Raw genomic sequence first — 21,809 nt, 5'->3', positions numbered from 1 at the left:
ATTGACTTCACTGAATGGACAAAAAATACAATAAAATTCAGTGGGAACTGACTGTTGGTTAACATCATTCTTCAGAATATCTTCTCTTTTGATTCACAGAAAAGTCAGGCAGGCTTGTAACAACATGAGGGTGAGTAAATTTGAGTAAATTAATTAACTTTCGCACGATTGAAATCATTAATAAAATCATCATAATGTACATAAAAAAATTATATATATATATTTATTATTATTATTTTTTTTACTTAGCTGAGGAAAAGAGTGGAACTTAATTATTTCAATTCCAACGTAATCAGACACATAATAAATTAAACACACACACACACACACACACACACACAAATATTGGCTGATACTCTTATGATCATTTATGTGTTGTGCATCTCTAATTTCACCCCAGCATGTGTGACGAATAGTCCTGTCTCACATATGTCTAGTTATTTTGAGATTGGTGAGATTAACATTATAAGATGCTTGTTAGTGTGCTTAACAAACACTCTGGTCCTAATTACATTTAATGCTAGACTGACAAACTAGCACAAAAAAAGAGACATTGGAAAAACCTCAAGTATGATGATAATTTTGGTCTAACAGACATGGCAAGTGGCTTGTCACCTTAAATATCTAGATTTTTGGGGATTGTCTAACTAAGCTTTACTAAATCCACATAATCCTTTGAACTGTAGGATAAAGTGGATAATTAGAGTCACATTTCTTTACCGTCTCAAAGGTTTGAAACACTTGCTGCTGTGATGTCAGACACTAATTAGCCAGACTGCATGAATTTGTGCTACCAAATGTCAACCTGGGGTCCAAGACTCCTCAAACCAATAAAGAAATGTTTATTTTTGGTGTACTTTGGTTGCTCATGTTCACTTCATCCATTCCCCTGTCTGTTTGAAGTGTGTGCAAGATGAGTCATGCTTTCCTTCTTCATAATCCTTGACGCTCTGTGAAGGCTGATCTCTTTGAAACAAAAGAAAAATCATTATGCACTTTTGCCTTATTCTTTCTTTTATTTTTTCTACTGTATTTTTGTCCCACTGCCTACACATTCATAACACAGTCAAGCAGCTCTGCTGTGATGAATATTTAATCATGCAAATGCATAGGGTAATGTAAATAAAGGCTCTCAAAAATCTTTGGCATCAGCAGTTAGACTGCAGGTGTGGACGCACTATTTAGTACTTGAATTGCACAAAGGCATATTATTCTCCAACCTGGACTTTTGTGAACCACAATTGCATTTTAATGTAGTCAGTTCATGGCTCAACCTATTGCAGGACAGTCTGAGGAAGCAAGAATAACATATATTCTGGAATTCTGTGGTCACTGCTCTGTTCCATTTCTTTGCATTTGGGAATGTTTACTGTATGATGCATTAAGTATATACACCACTGTTAGAGTTTGGGGGTCACCGAGGTTTATTTTATTTGTTTGAAAGAAATTAATAGTATATTTATTATGGATGCATTCAACTGATCAAAAGTAACAGTAAATTAATGTATAATGTTACAAAAGATTTCGAATGCCGTTCTTTTAAACTTTCAAATCATCAAAGAATCCTACAAAATGTTTCCTGGTTCAACAAAAATATTAAGCAGCACAACACTATAATAATAAGAAATGTTTCTTCTCTGAGTCAAAAAAAATTACAAAAATGACTAACCCCAAACTTTTGAATGATATTGTATATACAATTAAAATGTGAGTTTTGTGGCTTTTGTCCATGTGTGTTAGCTTTGAGTTCATCTATATGTTAATATACCATAAAGAAAATTCACTTTTATGTGTATTTAAAATTCAGTATGTTTCTCTTTTTGGACAATGACGCAAGAATATTGATGACACAACCTGCACTTCACAGATTTTTGTCCAGTCAGATGATCTCTAGAATTACAGTATTACTCCCCTAAAACCACATTCAACTAACTACAAGTATTAAATGATTGTTCATGGCTATGGCATAACAAACCATTTAGAACAAAAGGCATGAGTCCCTTCTATATGTACCATTCAAACTTCATTTTCAATAGGAATTAAATCAAAACAGGAAAAAAAGCTGTGCTTGTCAAATGATTTCATCGGGCCTTTGAGAATGTAAAGTTAACTGTTAAAAGTTTGATGTTGTTGATCTAGTTTACAAAAAGATTGTAAATCACAGATAATAAATGCCTGACTGCAGTGCTGTGTGTAATTCTGCCCTTGTTTCTTCCATATTTCAGCTAGACCAATGATTGCAGCTCTGCCCCTGAGATCCACAGTCAACAACGGTACTGTCCTGCCTAAGAAGGGTGGCACACTGCCATCCCCCTCTGGCTCCAAGAAGGACAACAACTCACCAGCAACCAAAAGGTAAGAGAAATTGAGTAATGTATGATGGGCACAGGCAACAATTATTTTAGCTTCAGACTTTGAAAACAAATATTTGGAGCTGATTTTACAATATAAATGTTTGCATTTGTCACGTGTCTCTTAGCAACAAGGCTTATATTTTTGTGTAAGTTTGTTGTATACGAAACATTTCACAACTTGAAAGTGTGTTAGTGTGAGATCCTCCTTCCTTTAATGTATGATGCCTAGTGTAAAAATCAGTTCAGATTTTAAAGGTCGTCTGGTATTCCTAAATCCATAATTGACTGAAATCTTAGTACTTTTCATTTTATAAATAAAGATGAAATTGTTCAAACCATTCTCTATAATAGATATCCATCCAGTGCATTACAATACACAAGATAACAGTGCAAGGTTTTGTCTGATAAAGGTCAGCTCAGGTTTTTATCAGTTCATGATAAGAAATGCTAAACCTAAAAGACACAGGTTCAAGTGAGTCAACTATGAGACAGGAAGCAATGCAGGACACAAAGGTTTTAGATGACAGAGAACATGCCTTTTGAAATAGGTTGCAGATAAACTTTATATTTCACTTCATATTTTACAATTGCAATTTAATTACTTGTAATAACTTAATTTCTCACAATTGACATGTTCTTCCTCATTATTGCATCTTTACACACTACTGTTTAAAGGTTTGGGGTCAATAAGATTTTAATGTCCTTGTTAAAATAGAAAAACTTAATGACCCCAAACTTTTGAAGGGTGTATCTCACAATCTGACTTTATATGTCACTTTGTGACTATATACCATATTATTCAGAAACAACATTCTTTTTCTTCAGTGTAATGTTTTAGAATGACACCAGGGAGCTATGAATAATAATGAGAAAGAACTGCACAGCACCAATGTGTCTTTGTTTAATAAATGGCCAGATCATGCAGACGAATTAATGAATAAACAGAGCTTTATGATTATAAGACTGAAGTCAAGCTGAAGACCCCTGCTTTCCCCCTAAGTGTCTTTGTTTGTGAGTGTCAACTGTCTGTCACATGTATTTGTCATCCTGTGAGACCTCTCTGTCCCCTTCCCTTCTTCCTATCCGTTACATGTTCTAGTCTGTCCCATCTGCCCAGGTTTCTTCAAAGGCCACCTTACAGGTGAGAGTTTTTTACATGCAGGATCTGCAATCTTCTAAAAAAAGATGTGGGCTACTGATATTTTGTACAAAAAAATTATTTAAGGGTTAGTTTTTAAACCATTATTTAAGAACTGCTTAAAACCTTAGCAAACAGTTTGCAGTTGGACCATATTCGGTGTGGGCTGTTTAGGGATCCCACAGGAAGTACCTCTGCAATGGGAGATAAGCTTTGCTTTGATTCGTGTGAAACTGGGCACTCTTTGGTTTGGAATTATTATTATTATTATTTTATTTTTTTCATTTTTCATCTTTCATTGCAGCCTGTAAAGCTTATTTTCCCATCATGCCTTGAAGTGAGAGCCCTGTGCAGTCTATAGACTAACTCTATACCCGCTTGCTTGGATGTCTGAAGTGCCATTATTGACAAAAAGCCTCACAAAGCATGATGATCCTGCAGCCTATTTAACATGGGATAACACCATCCGCCGGTGGCTGGGCCAAATGAGCTTCAGCCCTACAGTCTGGATTAGACTTGAGCCTGGCAACCAGTGGACTGCTGATGGGGTCTTTTCTTTTGTTGACAAGTTTTAAAGGGCACCCAGTCTCAATTCACCCCTTTCTAGTGCACAAAGGCACAGCAAATCAGGGCATGAACATGTCTCAGAGAAAGAAAAAAAACCCCACATAAAACACATTTCTTCTGGAATATTTAATGGTTGTTTGCCATGTATGTGTTTGCTGTGTCTCTTTGGGGAAGGCCGGTGCTGAGTGTCTATTTTAATTGGCTGTCACCAGTATTATCTCTACGTTGCCATTTTCTTTTTTTCTGTGCGAATGTTTACATTTATGCTTCCTGTTTGAGGATTATAGTAGGAAAATTCATGAAAGTTAACTGGGAACTTATTTGGAGACCGATACATTACTGCAAGCGAACACAAATATGCAAACATTTTGTCACTCAATTCTGTTATACATGTACATATACGTACATACTGCAGTTTTAATGTGTTTTTTTTTTTTAAGGAAATTAATAATTTCATTCCAAAACATATTGCATTGTTTAATAATTTATAATGTTACACATTCTATTTTAAATTTGTTTTTTATTTTGGAAAAAAAAAGTATGGTTTCCACTTACATATTAAGCACCATAACTGATTTCAATATTGATAATAAGAAGAAATATTTCTTGATCATGAAAATCTGCATATTAGAATGATATCTGAAGAATCATGTGACACTGAAGACTGGAGAAATGATGCTGAAAATTCAGCTTTGGCATCACAGGAATACAGTTTTAAATTGTAATATTTCTCAGTGTTATTGTTAAAATAAAAAAAATCTTAAATTGTATTAATTCAAGCAGTATATTTTATTCATCTAATATTGTGCGTATCATATTCAAAAAGCAATTGTCATATTTTCTCATTTGCTGTTTTGACAAGGAATGTTTTTTCGTTGTGGAGTAGCTGTTTTGTTGTGCCTTTTGATATCAAATTATATTAAAATCTTGCCTTTTATCATTCATAGCACTGTGAAGAGAACAAGTTCATCTGAGCAAGTTGGCCCTAACAACAGGAAAGACAGTGGTGTGGACTCCAGAAGCAATCGCACACGCGCTGGTTCCACAGGGAGCAACTCCAGTGGCAAAAAAGCCACAGAAAAGTATGTAAATCAATATGCATATATGCTTTTATGCCCACGCGATTGACTGAATAATAGCAACTCGTACACTCACGTTACACAAGCTCATTTGGATGACTTTCTTCCTTTTTCACCCCCTTCAGCAAACAAAGGGACCCTGTTTTCAGCGCAGGTAAGAGTCCGGTGTCGTGTACCCATGTGATAGAGTATGTGTCTCTGAACCAAGACTGGATCAGTCACAAGCAATGGTTATACTGTCATTGCTCTTTTTGACCGGACTTCCCAGAAATGATAAACTCTGCTTACTCTCGCCAGATACATGTCCTCAAAATAAATGGCTGACCACCCACATGTCCTTTTGATTAGCAGCAGTGCAGATCAATTAGAAGGTGGACAGATGTTACAATGGGACTGTGATGAATTAAGGGAAACTCATTTAAGAAAAGAATGATTTTAAAGATTTCTGCTCGTGTCTCCAGTCATGGCTCATGGAGGACACTATCACTGTATTGGTGTACTGTATATTGTACTGTACAATCTTTGTTTCAGTTCATCTCACCATTCAATGACCTGCTATTCTTTTGTCAGTAACACATAATCTCTTACCAAAAATGTTTCCTCTTTTCCTTTTTGAGTTTATTTTATTTGACTTATTTTCTCTTTAAATTTAGATTTTTTTTTTATGCATTTGGTCACAAAGCAGATAAATTCCGGTAGTAGAAAATATTGAGAATTAATATTTACTATTATATAAGTATAGTTATTATGCATAGAAATGGCAGAATTATGCTAATAACCTTCTTAGTGCAGAGAACAAGGTCTTTTAAAGAAAAGAAAAAAAAAGCTTGAAATTTGAAAGCTTGACAAAAAAAAGGTTCAATAGGCATTTGTAGTCATTGTGTTTATCTATTATGGATCAGTTCTGGTCAGAAGCTCTTAAGCTTTTTTTTTTATAGAGATAGAAAGGAATTCGGGAGCAGTTCTTGGGAATGTCAGAACAAATTTGATTTGCTGTCAGTGTAAAAGCAGAGTGTTCAGTGTGTGCAGCCGCATGAGGTGGAATAAAACAAGCTGTTCAGCCTGAAGGCGACATTTGCATGTTCCTTACTGTATATGTGACCCAGTTACTGTATTTAACTGTGTTGAAAACTCTGATTAATTGAGGTCATCAAGACAGCAATTCCAGATGTTAAATGTACAGTACACAAAATTAAGCAGTGGAGATTTGTTAAATAGAGCACTTGGCGAATGAAAGGACTATCCCGGAGGAGCTTGTAGGGTAATTACCCAGACATGGCGAGCTGGGATCGAAGGAACGGGGATCTGTCTTTCCATGAGCTGTTTTCTGTCATCTTACGTGATTGTCTCTGTCTCTGTACGTTCACTAAGGGATGCCAAGTGTGACGCACTGCAAAGGTAGGCACTGTTTGTTAACTGTCCCATGCGTGAGCAGCTCTGTGGACACAGCTTGATTCCTACAGCCAGAGGGAAGTGAACATGTTCAGATTAAGGGCAATTGTGACCCCTTGCTAAAAAATGCAACTGGTAGCTTTGAGAATCATTATTTATGAACCGTCAGATATTGTGTGAAGCCACTTTTCTTAAGACCCCATGAAGTCACCTATTCATTTTATATATTTATTTATTTATTTGTATTTGGGACATATTTGATATAGCATGAAATTACATCATATATATATATATATATATATATATATATATATATATATATATATATATACATACATACATACAACAAAATAAAGTTACAATTAAAATTGAAATTAAAACAAACTTCTCAAAAAAAACTAATTCATAAAAGCTATAATAGTATGTAATTTATACTAAAATAATGCTGGTGTACACACACATATATACGGTGTAAGGAAAATATTGCTTTTATTTATTTAATTTGATTTATTACTGTTAATATTTTTTAACTTCATGTTTAAGAGTCATTAAATGTAAACATTTGTTTTTTTTTAAATGATATAGATAATTTTTCTTTTTTTTTTTAACCATGTGCAACCATCATCAATAGAGTGCATTTCTAAGAATTTTTGCCACCAAACTTTACAGACTGAAGTAGTCTAAGTCTTTGGTTCTTTTAATTGTGATGATTTTGGCTCACATTTAACAAAAACCCACCAATATCTCAACAAATTAGAATACTTCATTAGACCAATAAAAAAAGTTTTTTAGGGAATTGTTGGCCTTCTGGAAAGTATGTTCATTTACTGTATATGTACTCAATACTTGGTAGGGGCTCTTTTTGCTTTAATTACTGCCCAGGTTTCTTTGACAGTGGCCTTCAGCTCATCTGCATTTTTCGGGCTCTTGTTTCTCATTTTCCTCTTGACAATACCCCATATATTCTCAGTGGGGTTTAGGTCTAGTGAGTTTGCTGGCCAGTCGAGCACACCAACACCATGGTCATTTAAGCAAAAATTGGTGCTTTTGGCAGTGTGGGCAGGTGCCAAATCCTGCAGGAAAATGAAATCAGCATCTTCAAAAAGCTGGTCAGCAGAAGGAAGCATGAAGATCTCCAAACTTTCTTGGTAAATGGGTGCAGTGACTTTAGTTCTCAAAAAACACAGTGGACCAACACCAGCAGATGACAGTACACCCCAAATCATCACAAATTGTGGAAACTTAACACTGGACTTCAAGCAACTTGGGCTATAAGCTTCTCCACACTTCCTACATACTCTAGGACCTTGGTTTCAACATGAAATGCAGTCCAGCTCTTCTTCTCCTTAGCCCAAGTACAGGAGTGGCTTAACAAAAGGAATATGACAATTGTAGCCAAATTCCTTGACATGTCTGTGTGTGTGTGGCTCTTGATGCCTCCTCAGTGCATTCCTTGTGAAATTCTTTAAAATTCTTGAATCAATTTTGCTTGACAATCCTCATAAGTCTGCGGTCCTCTCAGTTGGTTGTGTATCTTTTTCTTCCACACTTTTTCCTTCCACTCAACTTTCAGTTAACATGCTTGGATACAGCACTCTGTGAACAGCCAGCTTCTCTGGCAATGAATGTTTGTGGCTGACCCTTCTCGCGAAGTGTGTCAATGATTGTCTTCTGGACAACTGTCAGATCAGCAGTCTTCCCCATGATTGTGTAGCATAGTGAACCAAACTGAGAGACCATTTTGAAGGCTCAGGAAACCTTTGCAGGTGTTTTGAGTTGATTAGCTGATTGGCATGTCACCATATTCTTATTTGTTGAGATAGTGAATTGGTGGGTTTTTGTTAAATGTAAGCCAAAATCATCACAATTAAAAGAACCAAAGACTTCAGCTACTTTAGTCTGTGTGCATTGAATTTATTTAATACACAAGTTTCACAATGTCAGTTGAATTACTGAAATAAATTAACTTTTTTGATGACATTCTAATTTATTAAGAAGCACCTGTACAGTTTGAACAGCTATTCTAGCAATTCCAGATGGGACAGTAATCTAGCAGACTTTGACAGTTCTGCCTTCATATTATGGCAGAATCAGCATACACAGAGCTGTCTTGCGTAAGGGTTTGGGTTGATTAGACAATTGCGTCTGTGATAGAAGTACCCACTCTTCCTCCAGATATGCCACCCTTCCCAGTAAACTATTGCGCACTCTCTGTAACACCCTTCTGAGTAATGCAGTGGTGCTAAAACACAAGCTGTTAACTCTTGAGTGATGCTGCTCTGACAGCTCCTGGGTGTTTTGCTCACTGCTCATGGCACTTGTTTTTCAAACGCACCATGGGAACCCAACACTCTCCTGCAGTCACACAGCAGCACACTGAAAAGCTTTTATTCCAATAGTTTATAGCTGCTTTTTGCTCCATGTGTTTGTTCTTTCAGTCCCGTGAAGGGCATTTATCATCTTGCACCAACCAGCGTTTCTGTTTTTTCTCTGGAACTGGAATTTGGTGTTTATTCATAAATCTGAAGATAAGTGTCACGCTGGTTTGTGTATGGTTAGTGGAAGTTATTTTTCCCAAACTGTAGTCTTTAATGTTGATGCAGCAGTCGGTGAATTACTCACTATGCCCAATGCATTTTATAGTCACAAAATACGTGTAAGGCAAACAAATTAAAAAAACCAAACATCACTTGGATGGTTGGAGTAATGTTTCTTTAGACTACATTTTATCAGTTTATTTCCAGTATTCCTCATTTTTCTCGGTCAGGATAACATTCTGATTCCCATGTGCCTCCTCTGTTCATCAGCACTGCACAAATCTTATTCTTAAGCAGCATTTTTGGCTTGTTGGCAGAAAAAATGAATTAATAAAAATGAACTATTAGGGCCCTATCATACACCCGGCGCAATGCGACGCAAGGTGCAGCGCAGGTGTGTTTGCTAGTTTCAGTCTATTTTCCCACATTTTCCCGTCCAGCGCCACGTCGTTTAATTAGCAAATTAATTTGCACTCATTTTTGCATCCATGGACGTGCTAGTCTAAAAAAGAGGTGTGTTCTGGCGCATTGCTATTTTAAGGAGCTGAAAATAGACTGCGCCATAGACCAACTCAAACCTGGTCTAAAGTCTGGCGCAATGTTTTTTCTTTGTTATTAAAAGAGCGTACACGCTTCTTATTAAACACAGGGACGCACCGCAGCACACAAACATGCCAAATATAAAAGGATTGAAATGCATAATAATTTTTTTGTAGGCTAATTTTATATATATATATATATATATATATATATATATATATATATATATATATATATATATATATATATATATATATATATATATATATATATATATAGCGTGTAAATAGCAAATCCTTCATTGCACGAGCGCAACTGGCTCTTAAAGGGAATGGAAGATGAGACTCTGATTGGTTTATTGCACATTATGCCCAAAAAACACCCATTACTTATTAAGAGAATAGGGACAACCCGTTTAGACCATGCGCCTGGGCGCGCAAACCGTTAAAATACCAAGTTTATATATATTTTCAGAAATAGTTCCTACGTGTATTTTCTTCTCAAGTAAATTGTTGTTGCTTTAAGGATATGTTAATGCAAAACAAGAAAAATACTAATTGAGAAAAAGATTATTTTGCAGTGCAGTTTCTTAGCCTTGTGGACGCCTTGTCTTCTTGTTATTATGGTGGTATCAAAAGCTATTGGACTATGTCTGATCATTATTATACTTCATCCCGCCTCTCCACCCTCTCCCGCATCTGCCCCATCCAATTTGACCACTTTACCTAGTTACCGTGCAGATCTACCTGCACCGACCGTCAAAAAGGACCGGATCCTCTGAGCCCCCCAAATCCACATCAGCCGTGCCCTTGCAGTCCACCAACACCCCATCAGAGGCCAAGGTTTTGTCTGACAGAGTGGTCCGGCTCGGAAGCCAAAAGGTCCCCTCATTTACCCTTCCTCTGAGGAAGTGTTCTTCTCAGTTAGTCCACTCGCTCTTAGAAGTGCCCTCTTACAGAAGTCCAATCAAATCTCCCAACCAGTATTTCCAAATCTGTTACTAATCAAAACAGCTGTAATATTTAACGTAGTCAGGGGGTTTCTTTATGAGTCTTTTGTTCTGTTTTGTTCTTTTTGATTTGACTGTGTCTCTTTGAGCTAGTGTTATTTCTTGTGTATATGTTACACTGCATATTCACACTTTGTCTTATTGCTTTTAAATAGGTTTGTTTTGTTCAAGTCTGCATTTTATAAACTGGACATTTCCTTTTCCATTGTGTTTGCATGCATGCCTACCTGTGATTTTATTTTGTGTCTGTTACTAATTTACCAACCCATGAAACTGCTGAATTCACATGCTTCTCCATTTGATTTTGCATTCCTTCACTTTAAAAATGAATGTATTTCAAATACTGTACGGAATAAAATGCATCAAAGCATTTCCTTTAAATCTCACTGACCCATTGAATTATTTACAAACCATAATATATATTCTTCTAAACACTGTGGAAATTCCTTCTTATCCTCCTTTCGGATTAAATCATTTCATTTTGTCTTGGATTAACATTTAATTACATTTTAAAATAAACTAACATTAAAAAGTTTGGGGTCATTAATTAAGTCTCTTATGTAAATTTGAATTTAAATGATTTAAAATAGGGTGAGAATATTATTACTGTGAAATATTATTACAATATAAATAAACTATTCTGATATATTTTAAAATGTAATTTATTCATGTGATTGCATAGCAATAAAAAGAGTTTTCAGCATAATTACTCCAGTCATCAGTGTCAGATGATCCTTCAGAAACAATTCTAATCTGCTGATTTGCTGCTTAGAAATTTTTTTACTTATTGTCTGTGCTGTTAACAGTTGCACTGAATATGTTTGTCTTTGATAAATAGCCAGTTCAGAAGTACAGCATTTATTTGAAATAGATTTTTGTCATTTTTGATCAGTTTAATGCATCCTCGCTGAATAAAAATATGAATTGATTTCACAAACAGATAAAACAGGTAAAGATTGTACTGACCCAAATTTTATCTGTCTTCAACATTGTTTTAATCAAAATCGGTTAACATTAACCAAAGCAATCCTTCTCAGACCCATGCATTTTCTTGCTCTAAAAATCTGTGTTGCTTTTTCTAGATGAAGGGTATGTCAAAATGTATTTGAAGGGACGACCCATCACCATGTACATGCCCAGAGACCTGGTGGACACATACTGCCTGGAAGCAAAGGCTGACTTGCCTCCTAAAAAACTGAAGCTAGACTGGGTGTATCCTTTGCAAAATCGAAATGGAGCTGAATTTGGATTGATTCTTGTAACGCTCATTGCTGTACGATTGAATTAACTTTTTATTTATTATTACACAGAAAATGAGCATGTAAAAATGTCATGAGCTAAATAATGATGTGTATGGTATATAGGCCAGAGTTAATATTATTTTGCATAATGTTAACATTCTGAAACCTAGACTTCAAAAATGATTATTCATTGCGGTGCCCTAATTCCATATTAGCATTCCAAGTTGCCGAATTTTGAAGCATGAAGGATGTCTAATCATATACCCTGGTGTTCTCTCTGGCTCTGCTGAGCACTGCAGCCTGTCAGAGTGGGATATTTTCTGCATGGCTTACCCATAATGTATTTGGTACAATACATGAAAAGAACATTGCAGACAGGCAATATCTAAAGCCGAACAAAACAGAATATTAACTGGTCAAATAGCACTTTTCCAGAAATAAAAATGTAAAAATGTTCCTCTTTCACAGAAAAAGCCCTGTTACAAGTTTAGTTTATCAGCAGTAGTTTTTGCTCTTGACTATGACCCAGCTATGGTTACCGGGGCCGTGACTGTCGATCCAACCTGTACTTGCTCCCGACGGGGGAAACGGTTTACTTCATCGCATCTGTGGTTGTGCTCTATAATGTGGACGAGCAACTACAAAGACACTACACTGGACACACTGATGATATCAAGTGGTAAGACTATTTCTATTTCTGTTCACGTGATCTCATTGTCTGTCTGTCATCACCTCCAGCATTTTATTAAACTGCCATATATAAAGAAGATACTACAGCTTAAATTATTATTCAGATACTCTGCAGCATCATTTTTCAAAACTATGCTGAATAAATGATTACTGAGCAGTGTTTCATTTTTTGCCTTGATGTGCAATTTTACAGAACGTTTATCATTAGTCGTGTCACTGAAGTTCATTATTCATTCCCCTGTCATCCCTCAGTCTGTATTTTGCCTCCGTGTTACACTACATTGCTCTTTTTGGGCTATAAGAGACCTCAAAGACATTTTAAGAGTTTAGAATTATAGTGAATACATTATCTTTTATGCATAAAATGTTATTAAATTAATGAAGTTATGCTTAACCTTGAAGTGTCAGATTCATATTTATGAGTTTTTTCTGTTTGAATATCCTATTACCTTTCTCTTAATAACACTATTTAATCTCCATGAAAAATGGATATATAACATATATATAATATATAAAAAAAATTTAAGTAATACTTTTATTCAGTAAGGGTGATCCGTTCATCAAAATCCTGAAAAATATCACAAATGCACAACCGTTTTCAACATTGCTAATAATAAGAAATGGATTTTGAGTAGCGTGTTTCTGAAGGATCATGTGACACTGAAGACTGGAGTTATGGCTCCAGAAAAGTCAGCTTTGCCATCACAGGAATAAATTACGTTTTGAAATTTATAGAAGTAGAAAACAGTTCTTTAAAATTGAAATCATATTTACCAATATTACTTATTTGAAAGTGTTTTGGATTAAATGAATGCAGCCTTGGTGAGCATAAGAGGCATCTTTCAAAAATCCACCGACCACAAACTTTTGCGTTGTAGTCTATATCAATGGCCCCTTAACTTAAAAAAGTCAAGCCATCAGAATATAGACAAAGTAAAATTACATTAATGTAATTTCCTCTTGTTCTCCAGTCTCCAGTTAAGACAGGTCCAACACAAATCATCATGTATGGCTGTGCTCTAACGGAGTAAAATCTAATATTTCTTCATCTATATAGAAATTTGCTAAATGTCAAAGCTGTTCATTGTAAGTAAAATGCCTTGAGCAAGAAAAGCATGAACAAAAACCAATAGCCTGTGATTAAGACGTTCATGATCAGTTTCCTGTGTTTATGATCAGTCCCGTGACTCATGACGCTCAAGGTCCTAAATGTGCCTTGTCCTCTCACTGCTGTGTCATCGGCTGCCCACATCTTTCATCTCTTTACTCTTCCCCTACAGCCTCACTGTCCATCCTGATAAAATCACCATAGCAACCGGACAAGTGGCTGGCACATCCTCAGATGGAAAAGTAAGATCACTTATTCAGTTCAGATATTTAAACTGGTATCAATCATAGACATTAATAGCTTATTGCTACTATAATAGGCTTGATCCAGCCAAAATAAATCTAATTATTGCATGTGCCTCAAGAGTCTGTCATAACTAATGTGGAGGATCAAGATCTAGAAATAGTCTGTCTGTGCCTAGCAGCAGCTGGCTCCTCACGTGCGAGTGTGGGACTCTGTGAGTTTGAACACGTTGCACATCCTTGGAGCAAGTTTCTTTGATCGGGCTCTGGTTTGCCTCTCCTTCTCAAAGTCGGTAAGAGCAAGTCACTCCAACACAAACACAAACATTCTCACGTGAAACCGCCAAATATAGCTTATAGTTCTTTGAATAATCAAACAAAACTTTCTTTATTGTGAAATAAAAAAAAGTAATGGGTTCTATTTTCTGTAACCTGGTCAGCTTAAAGGGATAGTTCACCCAAAAATGCACATTTTGTCATATTTCCTGTGTATTTTGAAACATTCAGAACGGAGGAAGCTGGTTGTGTGTTGTGGACGACTCCAGTGACCACGTTCTCTCTGTGTGGGACTGGCAGAGGGAGGAAAGACTTGCTGAAGTCAAGGTGAGTGCTATCGGGCTATATTAATCCTGACTATCAATGTATGCTTTTGTGATAGTGTACCTCATATGTCAAAAAGAGAAAAAGAAAACCGATTCCTTTTTTTGTGCATCTTCATGACTTTTCTTTCTCTGCCCTCACAGAGCTCCAATGAGTCAGTCTTTGCTGCTGATTTCCACCCGACAGATGCTAATATAATTGTTACCTGTGGGAAGTCACACCTTTATTTCTGGTCATTAGAAAAGGGATCTCTTGTGAAAAAACAGGGACTTTTTGAGGTAACCTCTCTTAAGCCTTTGTGGTCAAATTCAGTGAAGTTTTCACTTTTTATTCAGTCAAATTCATTTTTTTTGATAGATGATAGTATGTCGCATGTTCAGTTATGGTCCAACTTGTGCATGCACACCATGCACACAAGCAGTCGAAGGTTTAGACACATCTAATCATTCTTTATTTTTACCGCGTTATACTTTTAAGATTAACAGATAAGTCATCAAAACTACGAAATAACACAAATGGAAGTATGTAAATTATATTATGTAGTAAACAAAAATACAATTCAAAAGGATTTAGTTTCTTCTGGTGCATTATGGGATTAACTTAAAAATTACCAAGAATGCTACTTTTGTAGACATTTTATAGAAATGCATACATTGTGATTTTATGTTTTTGAAAGAAGTCTCTTAAGCTCAACAAAGCTGCATTTATTTGATTAAAAATTACAGTAAAAACTGAAAACAATGTGAGATATTATTGAAATTTAAAATAGCAGTTTTTTTATTTGAATATACTTTCATATTTTATGATATTAATGATTTAAAATATTAATATCAAAATTAAATGTATTCATGTGATGGCAAAGCTCAATTTTCAGGAGCCATTAGTCATCAGTCTCATGATTTCTTATTATTATAAATGTAGAACACAGTTGTACTGCTTAATATTTCTATGAAAACCTTGATGCATTTTTCAGGATTAAAGTTTTAAAGAACAGCATTTATTTAAAAGTAGAAATGATTTGTAACATTATAAATGTCTGCACTATAATGTTATTACTTTTAGTCAATTGAATGCTTCCATGCTAAAGTATTAATTTCTTTCAAAATAAGTTTATATTTGTCTACAAAACTCATTTCCAAATCCAAAGGCTCTCAAGATCCCAGGAAACTTAAGTTCAGTTGGATGTGTCTAAACATTTCACTGCTAGTGTAGTTGTAGACTTTATGAAAAACATGTCATCTCTGTATTTTGTGTGCTAACATCTATTGCATTTCTGCTTTAAAAATAAAGTCGTATTTATATTTCTTGCAGAAACAAGAGAAGCCCAAGTTTGTATTGTCTGTGACTTTTTCAGAAAATGGCGACGCCATCACTGGAGACTCGAGTGGAAATATACTTGTGTGGGGCAAAGGTAAAAGATTAAAACGTTTATTATTATTATTGAGTTATTTATTGATGTATTTGAATGTTTTGCAAAACACCTGTGTAAAATATCTTCATGTAATACAATTCTGAATGCTGTACAGTATGACAGATGTGTGTTATCTAAGGGTGACCCTGCTGCCAACAAAAGATTCTTTATTAGTGTTAATAAAAGAGGGACTGTTCTTATTTTTACACAAATCAATAAGACTCTTTTACATGTGAACAGCTTTGATTTTCTGATGTACTGAGGATTGTCTCCAGTTTTGCAACAGTTGGTTTATATAATGCTTGTTTTCTGGTTATGATTCACAGGATCTAATCGTATTAGCTTGGCTATTCAGGGAGCACATGAGGCAAGCGTCTTTGCACTTTGCATGTTGAGAAATGGTACGCTGCTCTCAGGTGGGAAAGACCGTAAACTCATCTCCTGGGATGAAAATTATCAAAAGATTCAAACGGTGGAGGTAAGTCGTCTCCATAAGTATCATTTTGCAGTATGCATTTGTATTTGTATGCTTGATCAAGCAGATGGCCATAATTTCCCAGCATGTTTTTTTTAATGTTGCTCTCAGGTTTCTGAGTTATATGGCCCTATACGTACTGTGGCTGAAGGACGGGGAGAAACGGTTCTTATTGGCACTACCAAAAACTATGTCCTGCAAGGCAGTCTGGATGGGGAGTTCATACCCATCACCCAGGTAAGTTAACCAGTACACACAATACACTTGAGTTACCAGTGTCGTCTGTTGAGAAGTATATCATATACATGTTAACAATCTAGAATTATCTTTAACTTAATAAATTATAGCATAATTATCAACTACTTCCTAATGTCAGTAAATAATTTCTCTGTTCTGGTTGATATTGTATATATATTGGATATTGATTATGCTCATTTCTAATTATTTTTACACTTAGATGAGACCTTTCTTGTCATCTAATGATTAGTCCTTTATAATATTAGATTTATAATAGAATAATAATATATATATATATATATTATTAAATCAACAATATTTTAATTATTAATATATTTAAAGAATTTGAAATACTGTTACATTTTTAAATCTTTAGGATATTTTCAAATGAATGTCCATTTTTTATACTGAACATTTTAATGTTTAATGCAGTGATTCATTTATTTTCCATCATTTTTAATTAAATATATATATATATTTTTTTTATATCAATTTTTAGAAAGTAATTATTGATCTGTATTAGTCAGTATTTTATATGTATTAGATATTTATTATAATCCTTTCTCTTTAATCTAAATGAATCTTTAAAAACTAAAATAATTGAAATAATTTATATTAAACATTATAAATAAATAATAATAATGTTAAACACCTACTTTGCAAACCTTGTGATGCCTAAATTTAAAACATCATCATTAAAACATACATTTAAGGTTTTATTTTAAAAATATTTAGACAAAGTATACCATAAAATACAGATGAAATAATTATTTCCTTATCAGTATCGAGCGTTAATATTAGTGCATCCCTAGTAATGTTAGTTAATATTTTTAATGAAAGGTTTATAAGTGTTGCCAAGAAAAACGCAGAGTGGGGGCCCACTAAACACTGAAAAAATGTCTGTTGTAGAACAAGGTTTATTCTCTTCTGTGTTGAAACAAAATCCATCTTCTTAGGGTAAAAGTGTAATTCAGTTTGTGGTTCTAAAACAGAATATAGTTGATGTTTTAGACTTCAATTCAACCCAGATTGATGCCTCCCAAACTGATGTTTAATTCTATTCGACTGTCAGGGCCACACAGATGAGTTATGGGGCCTGACTGTCCATCCGCTGAAGCATCAGTTCCTCACCTGTGGCCATGACAAGCACGTCTGCCTGTGGGACTCTGCCTCTCATCAGCCCATCTGGACCAAAACACTGGAGGTGAGCAGCCCACCCCGGTAGGTCTCCCTTAGTGTCACCTCAAAGCTCGCACATCAGTTTCTTGTTATTGAAACTCTTGTCACTACTGCATCTGTAATGAAATGAGCACCGCTGTTCCTTAGGCTGAGATGTAACCGTATTTGTGTTGACAGGATGTTTGATTGAGCATGTATGTGTGTGTTTTCCTCACGGACAGGACGCCGCTCAGTCGGCCGCCTTCCACCCTTCTGGGACAACGGTTGCTTTAGGAACGCAGACGGGCAGGTGAGGCCATTTCTTTCCATCAGTGGGGTCCCTGACACATCATCACAATTCAGAAAAGGGGTCTAATAGAGTGTTACATGGAAGAGCCAAACACTTATTATTATGCTAATGCAACAAAGGAACACAATACCATCCCAGCGGCATTGATTTCTTTTTATCCTAAGAATACTTATAATGGATTTGGATGAAGATCTCGTCTAAGAGTCTAACATTTGTTATGTTACAGGTTTTTTTTAGACCTGTGTGTCTAACATTATCTTTTCACTTATTATCAATCTGTGCAGATGGCTTGTGCTCGATACCGAATCGAAGGATCTGGTCACGGTGCACACGGACGGAAACGAACAGCTGTCGGTTATGCGCTTTTCTCCAGGTTAGAGTTCATTCTCCCAACACCTTTTTTCACTGCTTGCTGGGAAAACACTAGGAAGACAGCCAAGAACTAGCAATCATTAAAGTCTCTGTAACGGAGTAAGTTGAAAACCTTTGGTTATTCATTCCAGACGGTCATTTCCTTGCCATCGGGTCACATGACAACTACATCTACATTTATGCTGTGGCAGAAAATGGCAAGAAATACAGTAGAGTTGGAAAGTGCTCAGTAAGTATGTGTGTTTATGCAAAAATATGACTTATTTGGTATAATAAACATGTTTAATAGATTATCATAGCCCACACGAGATTATAGACCAGCTGATTCTAACACAGTGTTATTTAAGTATTTATATGTATATAGCTACTAATATGGTATTTATTAATATCTTGAATTTGCTTTTGTTTTTAATTTAAAGTTTTACTTTTAATTTGTAGTTTTTTGTATTTTACTAATATTTTGTATTCATATTTCAGCTTTATTTGGATTATTTAAAATTATTTTCAGTCGTTTTAGTTAACAACGATATACACAAACACACCCCTGCCTCCTCAAATGAATGTTGTGTTTTATGTTTGTATGTACTGTCTGTTATTGCTCACAGGGTCATTCTAGTTTCATCACACATCTGGATTGGTCTGTGGATTCTCAGTACTTAGTATCCAACTCAGGGGACTATGAGATCCTTTACTGTGAGTATCTAGAAGTACCTTAATTAAATTCTCTCCCCATTGTGAAATACTACTTATATATATTGGATACCACTCATCTTAGTCCATCCCTACATTTTATTCCATCTTATTCCACACCTCTACTTCAAATTTTTGTCCATTTTTGTTTATTTATATGTATCTGTACACACACACACACACACACACACACACACGTGTACTTTATTCATATATCTTTATTTTCTATTCCCTGTGTGTTGTTGCTGTTCAGAGCCTTATGTCCTTCAGGGATCCCGATGAAAAAATAATTACTTTCCATTTCTTTGCTTCAAAAATTTTTAGTTTATAAAAATGTGTACTTGTTATGTTATGAAATACATAAAACGACATATAAAAGTGTTTATGCCATTTAAAGATTTTATTACATATTTTTCTAGGTCTAGAAACTGAACTTTTAAAGTCAGGCTTTCTTATATATCTATGTTTTCCAAGACTGTGGGAACCCTGAGAAAAAAAAAAGAAAACAACAACTGGTGTCGAGGGGCTTGAATTTAAATAAGTAATATCATTAGCCTTAGCTTAATTGAATGATTTTTTAATTTTTTCAGGTCATCTTGAGGCTAGGGGGAGTGGACCCAGCCTCCTGTCTGAGAACCACTGAGTTAAATCCATTGGTTCATACTATACATTCAGGAACTGATACACATTATTGTCTTTCAGGGATCCCTTCTGTGTGCAAACAAGTAGTGAGTGTGGAGACCACCCGGGATATTGAATGGGCCACTTTCACCTGTATTCTGGGCTTCCATGTTTTTGGTAAGGTTAATGTTTTATGACATAGATAGCAGTATGAAATAATAATAAATAATGCTAAATAATTCTTTAAAACCAGCCTTATGTGTAAAGATAGTAATAAATATAGCTACACTGAACAAATCACAGTCTTCCCCGTATATCTATAACTTGGGTATCTTTTACCTTAAAATATATTTTATAAATGTAAGTGTCCAGCCATAAATCCATATGGAAGTGACATATATATATATGCTGTCTGTGTTCCTCTCCAGGACTGTGGCCGGATGGCTCAGATGGTACTGACATCAATGCTGTGTGCAGTTCAAACGCAAAGAAACTGCTTGTCACCGGAGACGACTTTGGCAAAGTTCACCTCTTCTCATTCCCTTGCTCTCAGTCCCGAGTAAGAAACAGCACTAAATATGAAATATCTGAGAGATAGTGTTCATTTTAGTACTGAATAATGCTAATAAATGCTATTATTTCTCTCTATCTACCTCTGCAGGCTCCTAGTCACATTTACGGTGGACACAGCAGCCACATCACCAATGTTAATTTCTTAAATGACGACAGCCAGATAATCTCTACAGGAGGGAAGGACATGAGCATAATGCAGTGGCGTGTGGTGTAAAACGACCACTGTCATGCCGAACTTCCTTATTTTTCTAGTATCAAGTGGCTGTGGAAACCAAAAGTGCAGGCCATCGGCTACAGAGTAAAGTGGAGTCTCAATTTTATTTGCCTTTAAATTTGATCTCAGGACGCCAATATTTGAAGAGTCTCTCTGTTTTGACTGTCTCACACGTTCCCTAGACTATGAAAGAGATGTTTCGTGATGGAAACCCCGGGTCTGCTCTACAGGACAAAGTTAAATGTGATGCCAAAGCACATGGGGAATCATCCTAACACTTAAATCATAACAATTCCTAACTTCTGAGGTATCATTTAGAGTCTTAAAAATGTTATACTCTATCACACTGACTGTGTTTTGATAAATTGCGCGTTAACCATAATTTTATACTAATATTTGCCTCCATAATTATTTTTTAAACTTTTGCTGCCACCCTATGGTACGTTGTGGTATTGCAGCCACCTTCCCACCGCTGAATTCATTGCTGTAGTCAACTATTTATGTTTTTTTTTTTTTTTTTTTTATTCAGTTATCCATCAAATTCATCTCAAGGATTAAAAAAAACATGAGTTTGAGAAACAAAGTGACTGTAACTGCAAAATGATTAAGGCCTTCAATGACTTTCACTTGCTAAATCACTACAGCCATCAATCGCTGATTTAGTTAAATCCTCAGTCTGACATCAAATCTGTTTTGTGCATCAGCTGTCTCAACTAAACTTCATCATGTAGTGCACATTTACATTAGAGTTAAGCTCCATTTTCATAACCTCCGCTTGAGAAACAAGATTAAACAGTTACAGTCAAATGCCTGTTGTATTAATAATAAAACTAAGCATGCACAAGCTTGTTTGTAACTGTCTAACCTATTTGACCATATCCATTGTCAGGTATATGGCATACCCATGAAAATAAAGGAAAACATGTTAGTACGTCTGTGAAATATGACAAAGCTTTGTTTTTGACCAAATAGGTTTTTTGGATCAAGATTGGAGTGATAATTTGAAGGATAATGTCAGCAACCGCATGACAATATTACATTATATGAATGTATAATAAAATGGGAAAAATCAGTTGTTTCACATTAACAAAAAAAAAAAAATGTTTGTTATAAAGTCTTTCAAACAGCAACACAATTTCAGAAACATTATGAATATGAAAACACATCTGCTGGTTTCTCCAACTTTTTACACTCAACACTGCGATGCCCTGATATATTCATAAACATAGTTTATCATCAAACAAAAGTAAT

The 21,809-nt window shown here is 35.3% G+C and overlaps 1 protein-coding gene across 8 annotated transcripts in view; it reads left to right on the top strand.

Moving 5' to 3' along the window:
• The window catches only part of LOC113060591 (echinoderm microtubule-associated protein-like 1), a 39,341-nt gene extending 17,852 nt beyond the window's left edge, over window positions 1-21,489 (top strand). For 2 of the 8 annotated variants that reach the window (XM_026229629.1, XM_026229636.1), the window contains exons 3-24: window positions 2,226-2,355; window positions 3,454-3,495; window positions 5,007-5,141; window positions 5,264-5,292; window positions 6,510-6,536; window positions 11,699-11,828; window positions 12,387-12,536; window positions 13,828-13,897; window positions 14,077-14,190; window positions 14,405-14,500; window positions 14,641-14,775; window positions 15,809-15,908; window positions 16,235-16,386; window positions 16,495-16,620; window positions 17,693-17,824; window positions 18,021-18,088; window positions 18,373-18,461; window positions 18,592-18,689; window positions 19,066-19,153; window positions 19,853-19,948; window positions 20,200-20,330; window positions 20,433-21,489. In XM_026229629.1, coding sequence (XP_026085414.1) covers window positions 2,226-2,355; window positions 3,454-3,495; window positions 5,007-5,141; window positions 5,264-5,292; window positions 6,510-6,536; window positions 11,699-11,828; window positions 12,387-12,536; window positions 13,828-13,897; window positions 14,077-14,190; window positions 14,405-14,500; window positions 14,641-14,775; window positions 15,809-15,908; window positions 16,235-16,386; window positions 16,495-16,620; window positions 17,693-17,824; window positions 18,021-18,088; window positions 18,373-18,461; window positions 18,592-18,689; window positions 19,066-19,153; window positions 19,853-19,948; window positions 20,200-20,330; window positions 20,433-20,558 — 2,264 coding nt within the window. In that variant the 3' untranslated portion in view covers window positions 20,559-21,489. The remainder of the gene's footprint in view (window positions 1-2,225; window positions 2,356-3,453; window positions 3,496-5,006; window positions 5,142-5,263; window positions 5,293-6,509; window positions 6,537-11,698; window positions 11,829-12,386; window positions 12,537-13,827; window positions 13,898-14,076; window positions 14,191-14,404; window positions 14,501-14,640; window positions 14,776-15,808; window positions 15,909-16,234; window positions 16,387-16,494; window positions 16,621-17,692; window positions 17,825-18,020; window positions 18,089-18,372; window positions 18,462-18,591; window positions 18,690-19,065; window positions 19,154-19,852; window positions 19,949-20,199; window positions 20,331-20,432) is intronic. The other 6 variants (XM_026229630.1, XM_026229634.1, XM_026229633.1 and 3 more) reach the window with 6 other exon arrangements.
• Window positions 21,490-21,809: the final 320 nt, after the last annotated feature.

This window comes from Carassius auratus, chromosome 42 (genome assembly GCF_003368295.1).
Source record: "Carassius auratus strain Wakin chromosome 42, ASM336829v1, whole genome shotgun sequence".
Taxonomy (NCBI): Eukaryota; Metazoa; Chordata; class Actinopteri; order Cypriniformes; family Cyprinidae; genus Carassius; species Carassius auratus.
This window is presented reverse-complemented; position numbering and strand designations above follow the sequence as displayed.